This window comes from Urocitellus parryii, chromosome 2, assembly GCF_045843805.1.
Source record: "Urocitellus parryii isolate mUroPar1 chromosome 2, mUroPar1.hap1, whole genome shotgun sequence".
Taxonomy (NCBI): domain Eukaryota; kingdom Metazoa; phylum Chordata; class Mammalia; order Rodentia; family Sciuridae; genus Urocitellus; species Urocitellus parryii.
In genome coordinates, this window is record NC_135532.1 from 185,880,671 (window position 1) to 185,900,247 (window position 19,577).

The 19,577-nt window shown below is 39.9% G+C and overlaps 1 protein-coding gene across 7 annotated transcripts in view; it reads left to right on the forward strand.

Annotated features, from left to right (window-relative positions):
* Window positions 1–19,577, forward strand: part of Abcc5 (ATP binding cassette subfamily C member 5) — a 78,423-nt gene that overhangs the window by 16,493 nt on the left and 42,353 nt on the right. For 6 of the 7 annotated variants that reach the window (XM_026389400.2, XM_026389403.2, XM_026389405.2 and 3 more), the window contains exons 3-10: window positions 9,018–9,175; window positions 9,368–9,523; window positions 10,166–10,313; window positions 15,075–15,308; window positions 15,435–15,608; window positions 16,204–16,351; window positions 18,775–18,923; window positions 19,236–19,343. In XM_026389400.2, coding sequence (XP_026245185.2) covers window positions 9,018–9,175; window positions 9,368–9,523; window positions 10,166–10,313; window positions 15,075–15,308; window positions 15,435–15,608; window positions 16,204–16,351; window positions 18,775–18,923; window positions 19,236–19,343 — 1,275 coding nt within the window. Of the gene's footprint in view, window positions 1–9,017; window positions 9,176–9,367; window positions 9,524–10,165; window positions 10,314–12,694; window positions 14,323–15,074; window positions 15,309–15,434; window positions 15,609–16,203; window positions 16,352–18,774; window positions 18,924–19,235; window positions 19,344–19,577 lie in introns of those variants that run through there. The other variant, XM_026389406.2, reaches the window with a different exon arrangement.

Consider the following 19,577-nt stretch of genomic DNA (forward strand, 5'->3'; position numbering starts at 1 on the left):
TTCTTTCTTTTTTTATTGGTGACATTGGTCTATTTATTCTCTCCTGTATTCCTAGCATCTAGAACAGTACCTGAACATAGTCAGCTCTCAGTAAGTATATGCTGAATGAATGGACCAAGAAATATTATTCAGAGACTGGGGTTGTATCTCAGTGGTAGAATGCTTGCCTAGCACATTCAAGGCCCTGAGTTCAATCCCTTGTGCTAATGAGGGGAGAAAAGAGAATTATTATTCAGTAAAAGCTCACCATTTTACATATATTACTGTATCAGTTACCTGGTCATTTTTTTGTTTTGTTCTCTTCCTTCAGTAGTAATTTATACAGAAAGTTTTCCTTTTTACATTTAAACCCATCCATTCTACCTTTGATAGGATTTTGACATTGGGGGTGGGGGGGAATGGAGGCTTTTGTCCTCCTTCCATAGCTAGTATACTATTTAATTTTCAATTTTCTTCTCTCTCTCTCTCTCTCTCTCTCTCTCTCTCTCTCTTTTGAGACAGGGTTGCTGAGTTTCCCAGGCTGGCCTTCCTCTGCCACCATGCTCAACTTTATTTTGTCATTTTTATGTACCTTTTTAGGGTTAATCCCAGATGGATTAATGTACTGTGTGAAACCTGGATCTCTTAATTCATCTGCAATCTGGTATTTATTTGTCCCAGCAGTACTCACTGACTCATGATTCTCAATCCTGCTATATTATTTATGCTTTCACATAGAAAGCACTTATAACTTGAATATATTAAGTTTTTTCTCTTGGTTCATTTCCATTTCAGTCCATTCAACCTTAGAATGTTGATAACTTACTTTATAGAATTTTGACTCTGGTAGAATGTATTTATTTTTGTCTTGAAACAGATACTTTTTTCTCTTGGCATGCTTAGCTACGTAAGCCTTTTTTAGGGAGCCTAGAGAGGAGGAGAAGTTAGACATGCAGGCTTATAGATATAGGTATTGAGACATCTGTGTAGTTTCTGGCAGGTTGGTATAAAGTTGCTTTTTTAAAATTTTAAAAAACATTTTTGAGTTGTTGATAAACCTTTATATTATTTATTTGTATGTGGTGCTGAGAATCAAACCGAGTACTTCATGCATGCTAGACAAGTGTGCTACCTCTGAGCCACAACCCCAGCCCTATAAAATTGCTTTTATTTTATTTTTAAATATAAGTCTGTAATGTGTCTGTCTTCTATCATCTGCTCATCTTTGGTTTGAAAATAATTAGGAATGTGCCTTTGTGCAATAAAGTAAAATAGTTTTACATTCTAGTATTCTGTCTGTGTAATTGAACTGACTTGGCAAACTACCATTTGCTTATAACGAGGTTAGGGTCATAGTTTATTTATCTGGTACTTAGCATAGAGAAGAAAGAGGAACTGTTTGTTGCTGAGAGCCATTAGCCAAGTAGGTATGACAATTTCCTTGCCAGTGTACCCCATGTTGCTTAGAGGAAGGACTCGTGGAAATGGACTTGCCTTGGACATTTGCAGTGATATTGCATGTATGTTTGAGAAAAGTGACCCTGCTCAAGGACCAGGGTGGATCCCGGTTTAGGGAGGATCCTACTGGATTAGGGCGGATCCAGGTTTAGGGTGTATCCTGCTGGGAATAGGGAGTATCCTGCTCCTTGGGTTTAGGGCGGTTCCAGGTTCAAGGTGTACCCTGCTGGGAATAGGGCGTATCCTGCTGCCTCAGAAAGTATTTGGGATTCAAAGCCTGATGGAGTACGTGAACTTTGCGGCAGAACGTGAATTTCCCCAGAAGTGTGTAGAGTGCCGGTGTGAGTTCGGGAATAAAGAATTGCTGTTTGAATCTACAAGGCTGTGAGTGGCTCGTGATTTTGTGCCCAGCCAGACTGCGGCAGTTTGTGAAGGTATATTAAGATCACCTTGTACAGCTAATGATTTATTTGCTTGCTTTTCCTTTGAAAGGCACATGCAGAGTGATTCAAGGCAACTTGAGCCTGGGTTCAAACCCCTGCTCCTATATGTGCCTCTGTTTTCTTGGCCTTAAAGTAGGGATTATAGTTCCTACACTATAGGGTTGTTATGAGGATTAGTGAGTTAATATTAGTAAATCATTTACAACAGTGTCTGCTATGTTGGTTTGTTTTAAATTAATTTGTACACATTTTCTTGTCACTTTCAAGTAAACAGTTTGCCTTTATAGTAGACACATGCTAGTCATGAGATTTGGCTATAAAATTGCCCTAGCTTCCTATTTCTGGCCAGTATCCCAGGGTAGATGGAATAGAGGTAGCCTCAGGTCAGCAAAATAGAACTGAAAGTTCTGAAGGTGGTAGCACTTCTCTTTTGCAATAATACTAGACTACATATTCTAATATTCTATAATAAAATAAGTTGGGTCACATTGGTTAGGAATCTACTAGGAGCTATACTCTTTAATCTTATAATTCCACTAATGGAATATATACTATATAATCCAGAAAGAGAAAAATAAACTATAATTGTCTATTATACTATTAATAATAAGCAAACAGAGACTCTAAATCAATGTGGAATGGGTAAGATCCTCAGTGGCATGTCATATAGCATTAAATGATAATCATGCTGCTTGTGAGGCAACCTAAAGGTATTTTAGTTGACATGTGACTAACAGGTGATAAACTCTACTGTGCCAGGGCCAGGGATGCAGATAAGAGCAAGACAGCTTGCCTTCCAGGCACTCTCTTTGGACTCCCATCCTCTTGTGGTGCTGTAGGTTCCAGAAAAACTCAAGGGGTTGCTGGTCCTGGTGGTACACACCTGTAATCCCAGTGGCTTGGGAGGCTGAGGCAGGAGGATTGCAAGTTTAAAGCCAGCCTCAGCAATTTAGGAGGCTGCCTCAAGAAAGGGCTGGGATGTGGCTTAGTGGTAAAGTGCCCTTGGGTTCAATCCCTAGTATCAAAACAAACACCCAAACTAGACTCAAAAGGGTGGGAGAAGAAAATTTCCTGACCTTGAGGGTGGATGGTCAGGGAAGCTAAAGGAAAGAGGAAATAGTTGAGATAGGACCCAAGATTTATCAATTGATAAATTGTGGTAATATAGTTAATATGTATTAAATATTTATTAAATGCTCTTCCTTATCCTGTTAATTCCTCTCAATTTTGTGTGATAGGTGTATACACTGTGGTAAAATTGAGTAAACTGAAGTTTAAAGCGGCCCCATAACATGGTGAAGACTGGTGGAAGAATTAGAATTCAAATCCATATCTGTCTTCTAAAATTTGTGTCTGAAATCTGTGCACTTTATTATGGCCTCCAACTATGGGAAAATTCTTCCTACGAAGATGTTAATACTTTAAAGCCATTAGAGAAAATGGTTTTCTTGGAGTAAGAATTCTATTTACTTGGGTTTTTGTTTTGTTTTGTTTTAATGTTAGCATTTGAGGGTTCTTGTCACTAGCTACATGGACAGAGAGGATCCTGCATCAGCTCCTCATAGCATCAGAGATTTCATTTCCCTGACATAGGCAGTGAGAAAGGTCATGACAAGGTTGACAATTGGAAAGCTGTTTAGGAAGGAATAGCAGAAATGGGGTATGACTTGGAAAGTATGCTGTACAGAGGGGCACATTTTTATTTTCTTAACAATGTAGTCTTCTCCACACCCTTACTGTGGGAATTCCTACTCCATGTTGTGTTATTACATGAGATTTTTGAGGATTAGTGCCATTTTGGTCACTTTTATGGGGGCTAAACTTTATCAGGATAGGACAAGGTTCACTGAGTACCTATTCTAAAATCAATATATATAAGAGCCCTCCGTCTCTGTCACATTACAGGTATTTACTAATGTTGCCACAGTACCTACAGTAAACCTGGGGAAATGAAGCCTCGATTGTCATTGAGTTCTTTCAAGAAGCCTTTGATTTTGGCTTCCTCCAGTATAGGACATAACTTAACACTCTGGAGGTAGTATACCGTGATATTGTTATATATGGTCAAAGGAAGAAACCCCTTGCAATCAGAGGATTGTTTAGTTAAGTCCATTCACTTTCAGTTAATAGATTTTGATGAAAACTGTTACTAGGCATTTTAGATAAAGAAAGTGAGATTAGCGTGCTATACAAAGAGGCATTTTCACATTCTTTTCCCCACCATCCAGAACAGTCTTGTACATAGGAGATGCTCAGTAATTTATTTATTGGAAGAATGAGTGAAAGAAGATTCTAGTTTCTTCTTCAACTAACATGCCATTCTCACGAAAGCATACTAACGGAGGGCATACCATGTTTTCCTTTTCTGATGTTTTTCAATGTGAAAAGATGTTTATTAAACTCTCTTAATTCTTGAACTTGGTTCAACTGGAAAAGCAGGATAACTAGAATAGCTAAAACAATTTTGAAAAGGAAGAATGGTATTATACTTACTTTCCATTTAGAGTTGTCACACTACACTACTTTAAGACTTACTTTATAGCTCCAGTAATTGAGTCAGTTCTATCAGTGGAGGGATAAACAAATAGTCCAGAATGGAAGAGAATCCAGAAGTAGACTCACACATGTATGGCCAACTTTTTGACATAGGTACAGAAGCAATTTAATGGAGAAATGAAGTGTTGGAACAATTAGACATCCATAAACAATGAAGAAATAAACTTTAACCTGAGCCTTACACTTTATATAGAAATTAACTCAAAATGAATCATAGTTCTAAATGTACAATGTGAAACTATCAAACTTTTAGAAGGAAACATAGAAGATCTTAATGATCTGGGGTTGGATGAAGAGTTTGCAGACATGACACAAAATGCACAATGTATAAAAGAAAAAAATCAATAAATTAGACTTCATCAAAATTATAAACTTTTGCTGTGAATGGCATTATTAAGAGGATAAAAACTTGCCATAAAATGGGGGGGGTTTGCAAATCTCATATTTGACAAAGAATTTAAATCCAGAATATATAAAGAACTTTCTAAATTCAAATCAAACAATCTATTTAAAAATGGTTAAAAGGGAGCTGGGATTGTGGCTCAGTGGTAGAGCACTAGCCTAGCATGCGCGGGGCCCTGGGTTTGATCCCCAGCACCACATAAAAATAAATGAATGAAATAAAGGTATTTTGTCCAACTACAATTAAAAAAATAAATATTTTTTTTTAAAAAATGGTTAAAAGACTTGAACAGATATTTCACCAAAAAAGATGTGTTGGTGGAAAGTAAGTATTACACCATTCACCATTAGAGTGAATAATAAGTTAACATCCTTCACCATTAGAGAAGTGCAAATTAAAATTATGGGGAGATCCATCACATACTTGCTAGAATGCCTAAAATAAAAAAAAATATGCTAATACCAAGTGCTGGTGAGGATGTGGTGAAACTGGATCTGTCATACATTGCTAATAGGAATGTAAAATGATATGAAGTAATTATGATAACAACTAATGTTTGAGTCACAAATAATACAAACCTACCTCATACTTCTCATGCTGTTCAAAGTTAAAACTCCATTCCATTACATATTTCAAGTGGGTGTATTTTCTGAGCTCAAATTATGGTTCTAAAGGTGCTTTGGGGACCTATCGAAGTACAAAGAAATACCATGTATCCTATCCATTGCGCTTGGAGTGTAGTTCAGTGGTAGAGTATGTGTTTTCCATACACAGGCCCTGGATTTGATCCCCAGTACCATAGATGATAAGAAAGATCTGTGTATTTTGGAAATAGACAGTGGCAGTGGTTGTACAACACTGTGAATGTAATTAATGGCCCTGAGCTGTACAATTAAAAATGTCTAAAATGGCAAATTTTATGTTGTATATATTTTGCCACAATAAAAATTATCTATTTATCTCTGCCATTTAGTAGTTTCTACTCAGCTTTCAAATGGAAGTGCTTAATCTTCAATACAATGATACAATGAAGGCAAATGTCAAGAGAAACACCTAATAGAATTCTGTAATGCCTTCCAAGAGACAAATATGATCAATTAGAATCACATTTAGATTGATTTCAGTATTTGGCAGAACCCATCTTTGTGAAGACATTTTAAAAATAAAATTGTAAAACTTCATGACCAATCACCATTAAGAAATGAAGATTTGCAATTGGTTTTGATGAAAGGGAGAACTATTTTAAGCCCCAGTTAAGTCAAATGCTACTTCCACCTAAAATAATTCCATTCTTCTGTATTACAAAAAATTGTACTCTTATTTGAATTTTGTCAATAAACATTTTGTGGGAATTTTTCTTCTCATAATAGAAATACCTATATAATATCCTTGGTTTATTTTTTTCTCTTGGTCCACAAGATCTAAGATATTCATTTTATGGCCTTTTACAAAAAATGTTTGTTGACCTCTAGCTTTATTTTTTTTTTAATTTTGTTGTCGTTCTCAGATTTTTTTCCACATTTTTTTAGTGCATCATCGTTGTCTATAATGGTGGGGTTTGTTGTTACATATTTATCCATTTATGCAATATACCAATATAATTTGGCCAATTTCACTCCCTAGCACTTCTCCCCTTCTTTCTCTCCTCCCTGCTGGTCCCTTTCCTCTATTCTATTAGTCTCCTCTTGATTGTCATAAGATCCCTACCACTTTCTTTACCTTTTTCCTAACTTCCACATATGAAAGAAAACATATGACTTTTGACCTTCTGAGTTTGTCTTATTTTGCTTAACATAATGGTCTTTAGTTCCATTCATTTTCCTGTAAATGGAAAATTTCATTTTTCTTTATGACTGAATAAAACTCCATTGTGCATATATACCACAGTTTCTTTATCCATTCATCTGTTGATGGACACTGAGGCTGGTTCCATAATTTGACTTTTGTAAATTGTGCCACTATAAACGTGGGTATGCATGCATCATATAGATGATGACTTTAATTCTTTAGGATAAGTACGAAGGAGTGACATAGTTTTGACCCCTACCTTTTAAAGCATTATTTTTAAAGCAATCAAAATTCCACTGTGGGCTCTGTTTTAGTTGCATCCCATAAATGTTGATGTATTACAGTTTCTTACCATTTAGTTCAAAATATTTTCTAGTTTGCATTTGATATTTTCCTTAACTCATATGATTTAAAAGTATATTGCATAATTTCTGAACATATGGAGAATTTCTTGTAATCTGCTTTGAGTTCTAACTGAATTCCAAAGTGGTCACAGTAGATTCATTATATGTTGTCAGTCTTTTGAAATTTGTTGAGGTTTGCTATATGGCAGTATATAGTCCATTTTGGCAGATACCCCATGTGTACTTGAAGTGGTGGGATTCTTTCAACTGTCTCCTGAAGCCTTGAATATCCAAATCAGCCTGGTCCCTGTAACTTTTTGTACAGAGTCCTGGTTTCTACTCACTTATACTAGGTGTGCTTGTATTTTTAGTGTATCTTTCTTGTTTCTTGGTCCAATTTTTCCCCCTTTCCTTGTGTTATATGCAGCTTAAAGGTAAGAAAAACCTTTGTTGTTATGTTTGAATCTTAACAGGCTTCAATTAATTTTCCATATCATAGTCTCTAACCACTAAATTAAGTGTTCACTTATACATAAGAACATTTTATATGCTTTTTTTTTTTTTTGGAGTTGACTCATTTGCCATGTTGTATTATTATTCTCTAGAAACCTAGTCTGTCTTGCCTTTGACAAAAGGAAATGACTGTGCTTCCCTGGTCTGTGTACTTTCCTGCTACCAAATGGTTATCTTATCTAAAGATACTTAATTATGCTGTGAACTAAAGCTAAAACTATTCTATTTGATTAGCCCAGGCATACAGGTTACCCCTATGCACAAATTCTACCCTTCAGTTCTGCTAATGTTTGCCTGTGTGTGTGTGTGTGTGTGTGTGTGTGTGTGTGTGTGGAAAAGAGGTGATATATAAAAATAGAGATCCCAGGAGCCAGGCATGTGATCCCAGTGTCTCAGGAAGGACCACAATTTTGAGGACAGCCGAGGCAACTTAGTGAGATCTTGGACAACTTAGCAAGACTTTGTCTCAAAATTTAAAAAATAAATATGGGATTGGGAATGTAACTCAGTGGCAGTGTCCCTGGTTTCAAAACCCAGTACCAAAAACAAATAAAGAAGAGTCTCATTTTTGTGTGAGGCCTGTTGTGTTAGGTGCTGTACCACTTAACTTTTTCTTGATTAGGGATCTGTTGTTTGTTATTATGTCACTATAATTGCTGGAAAGATTTATGAGCTTCACTGCTCAGAGAGAAGAAAATAAGGAAATTGAGGAAAGGAAGGCTTGTGCCATAGTAAAGCATAAGTTTTCACCTGTAAATTCTTGGTCCACCCTTTTATTAAGTTCAGTTTTTCAACAATTATAAACTGTATAGTAAACTTTGTATTTCAACCCATGAGCCCTCCTGCAGCATGCTGCAGGAATGTGAGTATTGGGACTCCTTAGCTGGGCAGCCAGCTGAGAACCCATGATCTGCTCTCCCTGTTGCTGATGAGACAGGAGGCATGAGTATATTCTTGCTCTTTCTATATGTTTGATTGGGGATGATTGTGGAGTTTTTGTCATAGGAAATGAACACTAGAATTGGAAGTTAGTAGTGAAGTGACTGACTTTCAATACCTATTGCAAAACAGAAAATGAAAGATTTTGGTGAACAAAATATATAAATTTTTAGTGTGTACAACACAAAGAGGGAACCTACAGACATTAGTTAATAATAATGTGTCAATCTTAGCTTATCAGTTCTAACAAGCATACAGCCTAATGGAAAGGTGTTCATAATAGGATAAGGAGATGGAGAGGGGATAAGAGGTATATATAGGAACGCTAGACTCTTTGCTCAGTTCTGTAAACCTGAAAGTGCTTCCTACCATCACCACAAGGGTCTGTTCACTTAACAATTTTAATAGCTCGTTTAAAAATGTCCTTCATGGATTCATATCACACAATTAGTGTTTAACTACCTCACCCTTGGAATTTCTCTTGGGACAAGTGATGTGCAGTTTGAGCTGATGTCAGATGGATTTGCTGCTCTTGTCTTTATCTCATGTTCATGAACTGCTCTTGTGTCTCTCTCTCCCTGTTGGGTGGAACAGTTGGAATGCCAAGATGCCTTGGAAACAGCAGCCCGAGCGGAGGGCCTTTCCCTGGATGTCTCTATGCATTCTCAACTCAGAATTCTAGATGAGGAACATCCCAAGGGAAAGTACCATCATGGCTTGAATACTCTGAAGCCCATCCGGACCACTTCCAAGTAAGAGGCTCTGCTGGTTCATGACTTATCCGCAAAGCACCAAAATCATTTTTGAAAAATAGGTTAGGATTAGGGCAACTGGGGAGACCCTATTTTTAGTCAAAGGTTTCATTTACTGAATAGTGTATTTTAGATAGTGACTGACTTCTCAGTGCATGTTGACAGTTTTGTGATTTGGGTTTCTCGCCATAGACACCAGCACCCAGTGGATAATGCTGGGCTCTTCTCCTACATGACTTTTTCATGGCTTTCTTCTCTGGCCCGTGTGGCCCACAAGAAGGGGGAGCTCTTAATGGAAGATGTGTGGTCTTTGTCCAAGTTCGATTCTTCAGATGTGAACTACAGAAGGTAGGCATCTCTGGTGCACCCTTTTCTCCTACTTCTCCTGGGTGCTAGGGCCTGAGCTAGGAGGGTGGCTGCAGAATTGTGAAATCCACATCTCTGTGTCCTTTAAGGAGCTGAGCTGTCCTGGGGAGGGTGGGTAACCTGGGGATGGCTCTCCCTTTGCTCTTCTGCTTTGTCTCCTGTTTTAATCGAATCCTGTTTTAACCTCGGGCTTTCTTTCTCTCTCTCAGCCCCGCTTCTCTTCCTGAGTCTGCAGGGAGATTATGTCGCTGCCTTGTGACAGAATACATTTTTGTGGTAGCTGAATGTACCATTAAAATCTAGTTTGCAGCTTTTCATTTTACCACAGGATCCTTAAGAAAGGGTTGGGACCCTCAAGAAAGGAAATTCTTATGCACAGACAAATTTTATTCAGGGGTAGACCTATTTGTGGGGGGTGGAAGGAAAGGGGTTTGCTCTCATCATTTTCTTTGTTTATCCAGAAAGGGTATTTTTCTCCAGAGGTGAAGACTATGTGCATAGTTTTAAAGAAGAGGCTTGTGTGTGCAGTGACAGGCTGGAGACCAAAGCATTGGCAGGAGGGAAGCTAGGGTGTGTCTCTTCCCCTGGGGAGGTTTGTAACAGAGGACATGTGCCCTTGTTAAGACTAGAGAGACTGTGGCAAGAAGAGCTGAATGAAGTTGGGCCAGACGCTGCCTCCCTGCGAAGGGTTGTGTGGATCTTCTGCCGCACCAGGCTCATCCTGTCCATCGTGTGCCTGATGATCACACAGCTGGGCGCCTTCAGTGGACCAGTAAGTTCTAACCATCTTTTTTGACCATCTCCAGGGGCCCGGCCACGGCCAGCTCTAACTCTCTCGTTCTGTTGCAGGGGTTGTGCTCACCTTTGGGCTAGTTAGCAGCTTTAGAGATGCCTCCAGACCTGTTGAAAGGGGACAGTGGATTTGGGAGGAATGGAGGTGTGTCATCAGCTAGGAGGATTGAGGGGCATGATTGTGAAGAGTTGGCTTGCTTTCCTTTGGGTGGGGTAACACTGAACTGATCCTGGTTCTACACAGGACAAGGCTTCTTGGTTGTATGTTGATATGAAGTGACAGTCTCGGTCTGGGCAGATGTGTCTTGGCAGTGCTGTGAGTGGGTGAGCGCAGTGTTGTGTGGCATGGGCTGGTGAGTCAGTGTTGGTGACATTCTGAGTACTTGGAGGTGGAGTTATCACGTCTGACAGTCCTTTGGCAAATGAACCCTGAAGAAGTTGAAGGACTGTCGAGGTTTTTAGAGTCTAACCTGGAGTCTGTTTCAAGTGTTGGTATATAGTGGAAACCATGGCAAGTATTGGGGTGGCAGCCATGTTTTTTTTCCTAGTCTGTTTAAACACAGAGTAGGTAAGGGAGCCTTTGACAATCACGGTTTCCTGGGCGCCTGTTTCTCACACCTGCTGTGCTGCCTTACACTTGAGATTTTGATTAAATCTATTCTCTACATATTTGCCTTGAGGCATCGGAGCAGTTATACTGCTTATACTGTGCATTTTCCATGTGTGGGTAAGCTGGAGGTTCATGGTTTTGGTAAGTATGTGCCTAAAATGCATGGTGATTAGGTAACACTAATTTACAGTTTTATTTTCATTTTGTTTTTTAAAATGTTTGATGTCTTTTTTTAAAGTTTTGATCTCGTTTTCTGAAGCAGAGGACACTACTTTTCTGGTATTATGTTTCTATATTAATTGACCAACTAACACACTTTTATATAAGTTTTAAATAAAAGGGACCATATAACGAAAATGTTATGTTGTTATGTTATTGACCAAAATGGCAAACATTTCCATAGAGCCAGCTTCCCCCAAGAAGAGCTTCTGTCATTGTTTCACTACAGGGCTGGTGGCTACTCTGATCTTTCATAGAATCCTTTCATCTGAGCAGCATAGTGTCCAGGCTTTCTTGATAAAGCTACAGTGGGTTTTCTTGATTCCACTCTCTTCTAAAAATGAACAAACAAACAAACAAAAAATTCCATGGATTGCTGGGATTTTAATTTTTTACTTGGGGAAAAAAGTTACCTGTGCATGTTCAGTTTGGTGTCTTTAAGGTCACTCCCTCAAGCAATCTGTATATTCCTTAATCTCTTATTTATAATGTAGCACACTGGGATGCTAATCTCTAGAAAATTCTTTTAGATGCCAGGGAAAGCAGAGCACCTTCCTTTAACAGGAAAACTCAGCACGCTTCTCCTCTTGCCCTCTCGGGAAGAGCAGCTCAAGGCCAGTGTTCTCTCATGGGCTTCCGTCCTGGAACACCTGAGAAAGCAATGGACCCATCCATCATCTCATTGAGAAAAAGATTTAAAAGTCTAAACAATCTAGACTTCATTTTTGGAGCTCCAGTTCTGATCCATTTCTTTCTAAATGGAAATTGAAGAACCAGGCTGGTTTTGAGATCAGTACTAGCAGTGAGCAGACCTCTGCTTGTGGGCTTCAGTCCTTTTGAGGAAGATGCATTTTAAATTTTTGCACATTTTCTAATCTGGCATGATTTTCTAACTGGCTTCATCTGTTCTTACAGAAATCTACACAAGAACAGACTTCCCCAAAACAACACCATTATTTCTTGTTCTCCCTTAGACCTCACTGAATTTTGGTAGCCATACACAGAACAAATGAAACACAATCAAGTTGTGTTTTTTTATGTGTGTGTGTTTTAAATTGCTGGCCAGCTCATACTAGATATGCGTGCATCAAGATGATCCAAGGTTCCTGATACCAGGGGACCAGCACTCTGTGCCGGGTGCTTAAGGATCACAGTAATGTTAACTGAGTGCCAGAATCCCTAGGGTATGGTTATGGCCCAAGATGAGGAACCATATCACTAAAGTTACAGAGATGCTTTCGGGCCTTCTTAAACCAAGGTAATTTTAAAAGACTTGGCCTGACCCAGGATCTGTGTGTAAAGAGTTAGCATCTGCCCATAGACCTGCAAGAGAAGGCTGCCTCCACAGCGCCCTCTCTTGGTGTTGCTAGCTCTGCCCCAGGGCCTGGGGGAAAGGACAGTGAAAAGCCTTTAGAGAGGTAAGTTCCCACCCCTCCAACCTCTCTCCAGCTGCAGCTCGCTTGGTGCTGTCAGGATCTGGACTTGGGGGGAGTCTCTCTGTAGTGGAACCAGTGACAGAAGCTGTTCTTTAGAATTTTCAGGATGGCTGTATTCTGCGGTCAGAATGAGAGAGTCAAGCTGGGCAGAGTCTCTCGCCAAGAGTTCAGGTAAGGTAATGTTTATTCACTGGGAATGCTTTCCACAGCCAGACAGCTATGCTGACAATCTCGAGTTTTCTCCCAGTTTGTTTAGATTTAAATGACAAATGTGTAACTTTTTAAAAACTGAATTTTGTTTGGATTTTTCATGAAAACCTTCTTTTCTTCCATATGAAATAGTTTGAAATGTCGTTGCTTTTTAAAAACCCTGTGTGTTGGAACCTCTTTAATCTGCTTGTTTCCTCTTTTCCCCCCTCTGCAAGTTTTACATAGTGTAAACATTTGTTGTCTTTTACCTTCCCTGTTCCTCCCCTCTGGGAGGTGCTGGTGCTCTTACCCTGTGCTGAAAAATGGCACTCTAAAGGTATGGGAAGGAAAGAACCCCAAACAACAATCTGCTGTCCTTTCACGCCTTCCTTTGGAGACTGTTCCTTCAGTGCCGCAGAGTGTGAGAAAGTGCGTCACTGCACGCCATCGTACTGAGTTGCTTCACGGAAGGAGAAGGGGCTTTGGCCCTGTGACTCAGTTCTGCATTTTGGATGCATACTGGAAAAGAAGCCAATCTTCTTGCTAGTAAATCAACAGCCCAGCTGTATGCAATGGGGACCCAAACACTGGATATAAACCTAAAAATATCTGAGGGAGGGAGAGGTGGAATTCAATAGTTCTTAGAATCTGAAATCTTCTATTTGATCAGGTTATTTTCTGGGACTCGATATAAATCTGATTGGTGGGGATCTCCTACAGCCTAGTGAATATCTGGTATTGAGTTACTTTCAGGAAAAATGAGAGACACACATTCACCCAGGGAGAGTCTGTGTTCTGAAATTCAGCGTTAGCTACCTCAGGACTATCATGCCTGGTCTCCATTTTTTCTGTTGCTCAGTGCTGGCTCATAGGTGTGCTGACCTTTACTAAAGTAACCAGGGTAGATGGGTGGATGGGTTTTAAGTTAATTCTTTTTCTTCCTTTAGGGTGGGGGATTGGTTTGGTCTTCTTTTGTTGTAGTTTGTTTGGATTTATTTTTTTGCCACGATCAATTTTAGCTACAAGAACTTGAAAAGACTCCGAAGGATGCCAGCAGTTTTTCCTCGAGGCTTAGAATTTTGTGTTCTATCCTGAGCAGAGGTAATTCCTCACAGCCTAATGCACCAATTGCATTAGCCATTTCAAGCAGAGTACCTCTTTAAGGAGTTTTTTGTTTGTTTTGTTTTTAAGTTCTCTTTCCTTAGCAGCAAGGTCTTTATTTCTAGAGAATCTCCTCCATTGCAGAATCATTGCAACTTCAGGAGCCCTAACCAATTAAATGCTGTCAGCCTGATGTACTACTTCGGACTCTGGAAGCAGATATTGGTTCTGTTCTGTATTTCTATTGTGTGTAGTTGAAACAACAGTCAGAGGCCAGATGACCTGTTAGATGGCCAGCCCTGTGTAACTCAACTCTGTATGTTCTCACTGTATGTTACTGCAATGCTCCAGCTCTTGTACAGTGTTTGTGAGATGCTCTTTGAAGATGGTACCTTTATATTTTTTCATTTTCAATAAAAGTACATTACTTCCCATTTCCTGGTATTTAATACTGTCGCTGAATGTGCCTGTGTGAGTGTGTGCCCCGGCGTTGCAGGACCTCAGAGCTGGAGGTGGCACTCGGTGGTTCTTGGGGGCTGGCCGCCTTCCCTCCCTGCAGGTGGTGTTAGACATATGCTACCTGAGGTAACATATTTTTGTATTTGGGAGGGAGTGGGGCGTGGGGGGAGGGACCATGGGAGGGTCTCTGGATTTTTGATAGTCTGCTTTGTTTGCTTTCTTCTATACTATTAAACTGCTGATGTTTATTTTCAGGAATGTTTTGCAAATGCACTTCTCACTCTTCCCCAGTACAACTGTAGGTACACTGTTCCTTTTTATCAAATAAGCACGTTTGAAACAATACAAAGAAAGGTCTTAATTTCATTTAAAGAAATGTATCCATGTGTGGAGATACTGGCATAAGGTCAATATATACTTTTGAAGGACCATGTGTTTAGAATTAATTTCAGCTCATGGACAGGGTTTATGTTACATTAGAAAGAGTAATGGTTTTGACGGAGTCCTTAAGGAAAAAAGTCTCTAATTAGACCTGCCTCCTGCAAAATGCCCTGAGTAAATGACCGTAGGCAGGTTTCGGTAATATTCAGTCCTCTGAGATGGTTTTGCTTTGCACACAGATCACTGTGCCATGGATCAGCCTACTCTTTCTAACTTAACATAACCCTATGGCATTGTGTGTGGGTGCCGTGGGGATGTTGACAGTGGTGTATGTTTCTCCCTGTAGGCCTTTATGGTGAAACACCTCTTGGAGTACACCCAGGCAACAGAGTCTAATCTTCAATACAGCTTGCTGTTGGTCCTGGGCCTCCTTCTGACAGAAATTGTGCGGTCCTGGTCGCTTGCACTGACTTGGGCATTGAATTACCGAACTAGTGTCCGCTTGCGGGGGGCCATCCTAACCATGGCATTTAAGAAGATCCTTAAGTTAAAGAACATTAAAGAGAAGTCCCTGGGCGAGGTGAGTGCACTTTCCCAGCTTGAGCTCCTTCTTTTCCCTGGGGCCCTGCTTTGTCCTTCATCTTCCTCCTGAAGTGAGTGACCCATGTCCTTGCAGGCTCCCCTCACTGCTCTTTGCATCTTGCAGCTCATCAATATTTGCTCCAACGACGGGCAGAGGATGTTTGAGGCAGCTGCTGTTGGCAGCTTGTTGGCCGGAGGACCCGTTGTTGCCATCTTGGGCATGATTTATAATGTCATCATTCTGGGACCAACAGGCTTCCTGGGATCAGCTGTTTTTATCCTCTTTTATCCAACAATGGTGAGTAAGCCTCCTCGCTGTATCTTGGCAGCTACTCCTTAGGAGACAAATTATTTCCATTGGATTATAGTAGGCATCACCCTGCATTTGGAATTTTCCTCAAAGCAGGTATCTGGTTTGGAAAAGTCTGGAGCTGTATAGTGCTCAGTCCATACAGACAGGATTTTGACTTGACAGGAAGCAAGGTGTCACTTGTATAAAGGCTCCCAGTGACATTGAAAAAGAGTCTGAATGAAAGTCAGCAGGTAGACCCTACCCCAGGTAACACAGGGTTGAATTACTCCATCTTCAGTTGATGCTCACTGATAGGGCGATCCTGCTTCTTCTTGGGTAGCACTCAGTACCTATGAGCACTATGAGAATAAATAGTTATTTGTCCTCACTGCCATACAAAGAGATATGAATTGAATAATATTTGATTATAATTCAATAAATCACTTCTATTTTTAAAAAAAATAGCATAACTAACTACATGAAATCCGTTCTGTCCCAGAAAACAGGATTACTTGCTTCATTTAAAATGACCTTAAGCAGATCATGCAATTCTTCAGTTTGAATGAGCTCTAACTTGGCATGGCATTGCTTGTCCTCTCAGATGTTCATGTCACGGCTCACTGCGTATTTCAGGAGAAAGTGTGTGGCCGCCACTGATGACCGTGTCCAGAAGATGAATGAAGTTCTCACCTACATTAAATTTATTAAAATGTATGCCTGGGTCAAAGCATTTTCTCAGAGCGTTCAAAGTGAGTTTAAAGATTTTCTGTGTGCATGGGGTAGAAGGATTTTGTATTCTTTGGGTCTGATCATTCACACTTTGCTTCCTGAGCACATTAGATGCTAGGACTTCTAATGTCTCCAATCATAATGTCCTAGGACTTCTAATATCATGATGTCCTAGAACCTTGATGTTTAAAAGGGGTTTCAGAGATTTGAACCCATAACCTCATCCCACAGACAGGAAATTGAGACCTGGAGAAATTGTGATTTTTCTTAAGATACCACAACTAGTTAGAATAATTTTGGTTCCAAAGCTCCTATATTCTCTCATTCTGCCCATGCTTTTCCAACTTGGCTGTGAGAATATCACAGAAGATAATACTGAATGATGGCTAAGAGTTCCACTTTTGTCCCCTCTACACTGGTTGTGAATGTACCAAAGCTAGTTGTGGGACCCTGAGGTTTGGCTGGGTATCAGGGTGCCTGGCTCTGCCACTTACCAGGGGCTTTTTAAATTTTTTTAAATAATTGTTTATATTGAATCACAAGGTCCTCAGGGCCTGGCCCCATCCTGATCTGTAAATTCAGTGCAGGCATAAACACGTCAAATATGTAAGTGCCACAAAGCTGGGAGGGATCATGATCATTAATACACATTGGGCTTTTAGAACCATCTTAAAAGTTGGAATGATGGATCTTAAAACTGGTGAAATTTAAGAAGAATATTTAAAGGCACTTTCAAATTTTAAAAAAAAAGAATACTTAGGTACATTTAACCTTAATATAAATGAAAACTGCATGAGCTTTTAATGGTCATAATCTCATGTTGAGCTGACTGAATACAGTGATGTTCAACAGCTACTATAATTTTAGATGGAATAAACATGCCCTGTTCAGATCAAGGCAGCTGGTGTAGTTTCATTAATTAAACCTTCAGAAACTTGTTTTCCAACTCTGGACTCTACACTTTTTTCATGAGGGCTGTTAAGCTAAGCAGCATCTAGAGGTGACTCTCTGAAGTACCCAGCAATGGATTAAGCTGCTTTGTAAAGTAGTAGTTTTGTTTCCACCAGAGTGGAACAAATGGCTTCTAAGTGGCATGTCGATGGCAGGATGACTGCTGATGGTCCCTGCAGGCTCTCATTCTGTCATTTTATGATCTTTCTGAGATTCCACTTATCCTTCAGTCCTCTATTTTGTATCATAATCTGTTTTTGTCAGTTTGAAGAGGATTCTCGCTTATTATATTTGTGGCTAAAATGTATGATCAATGTTAAAGCAATGAGTTGAGTGGATTTTTTGTTTGTTTGTTTTGGTGTTGTTTTGTGGGAATCAAGTTTTTGATTTATACAGTAGGTGTGAAGATACTGTGGGCAGTGGTAATACCTTTAGGGTCAGTGCATAGCTACAAAAAATCACTTTTGTGTTTAAAATAACTTGCCATTGTGGGAGCCCTGGCGTGTGTGTGTGTGTGTGTGTGTGTGTGTGTGTGTGTGTGTGTGTTTGTGTGTGTGTGCATTTTCTTGATGTTTTGGTATCGTGGATTGAACCCATGGGTGCTTTACCACTGAGCCACATCCCCAACTTGCTAAGTTGCTGAGGCTGGCCTCAAACTTGCAATTTTCTTGCTTCAGCCTCCGAGTTGCTGGGATTATAGGTGTGTCCACTGCACTGGGTTGATACCTTGCCATTTATTGCCCTACTTTCCACTCCATGGTTCTAGTGTTTCGTGATTGCTTTGTTAATAAGGTATCTGTTTTGTAAATACTTAAGAAAATTACATTCTGCCTATAGAAATTGTATTTCACCCATCTTCCATTTTCTGACTGCTTTTTTGGTGTGGAATTTATCTCATTGCCAACATACACCAGACATTTTAAGAAATCTAGTTCTTTTTAATTCTCCAGTGCTGTTGAACAGTCTTTCTATGATTCCTGAGGCAAAAAATAAGCAACAGCCAGATAAGCAAACAAAACCGCCAGTTGTAGATACAATTAATGTATTCATTTCTTATAAACCCAAGGACTCACAAGAAAAAGATAGAAGATGATCCCTGTACTCATTTGTAGCAACTGCTCTCCATTAGATTCTTTTCAGTGACTTGATCCATTTCAAACTTCAGCTCAAATAGTAGAGTCAATAAGTCATTAGACTAATGTTTGCACCATAGGTATTAAAGGGTCATTTATAAACCTGTTTGTGGGCCTGGGATTGTGGCTCAGTGGTAGAGTGCTTGCCTAGCATGGGCGGGACCCGGGTTTGATCCTCAGCACCACATAAAAATAAAGGCATTGTGTTGTGTCCATCTACACCTAAAAAAAAAATAATAAATATTTAAAAAATAAAATCCTGTTTGTGGGTGAGGACTGAGTCTTGTTTGGTTTTGGAGGAAAAAAATCCCAATGTTTCTTTTGACTTGGTTTAAAGGTCTCTTCTTTTTTATTCATAGAAATCCGAGAGGAGGAGCGTCGGATATTGGAAAAAGCTGGGTACTTTCAGAGCATCACTGTCGGTGTGGCTCCCATTGTGGTGGTGATTGCCAGTGTGGTGACATTCTCTGTTCACATGATCCTGGGCTTCGATCTGACAGCAGCACAGGTCAGGGTTCCCCCAGGGATGGGGAGCATTGTCGAGTGGGGAGCCAGCCCTTGCAGATAGTGTACAGGTTATTTTTAGTCAGCCTAGGCTTGGGTTTCATTCTGAAGATACCAGTCAACCTATGGTTCAGATTTACTGAGATTTTAACTGAAGGTCTCATGAAAACCTTATCTTTTAAAAAAAATGTGACTCGTAGTAACATTTGACAGCCAAGCTGAGCCTTCCTACCACCTGAAAGGAAGTCGGTGATGTCTTGTCATTGTAGTTGCCTCGCGTGATCATGCTCAGTTTCTCCTCCTTTCCCATTTTAAGGCTTTCACAGTGGTGACTGTCTTCAATTCCATGACTTTTGCTTTGAAAGTAACACCATTCTCAGTAAAGTCCCTCTCGGAAGCATCGGTTGCTGTTGACAGGTTTAAGGTAAGTGACTCCTTGCCCCTCCTCTGTGTCAGGAGCTGTCCCTGGCACAACTCCCTGCTGCCTGTGCTCTAGAGGGCCACACAGATTAACCATACTTGGTTTTGATTTTCTTTGAGCATTTTGGCAAGTTGTTAGGCATGGAAGGCATGGAAGACACTGAATTAAGGGATAGACTTTTACCCTTCCTGGATGGCTTGGTCCTGGGCTCAGCATTCCCTCCAGAGCAAGACCCTT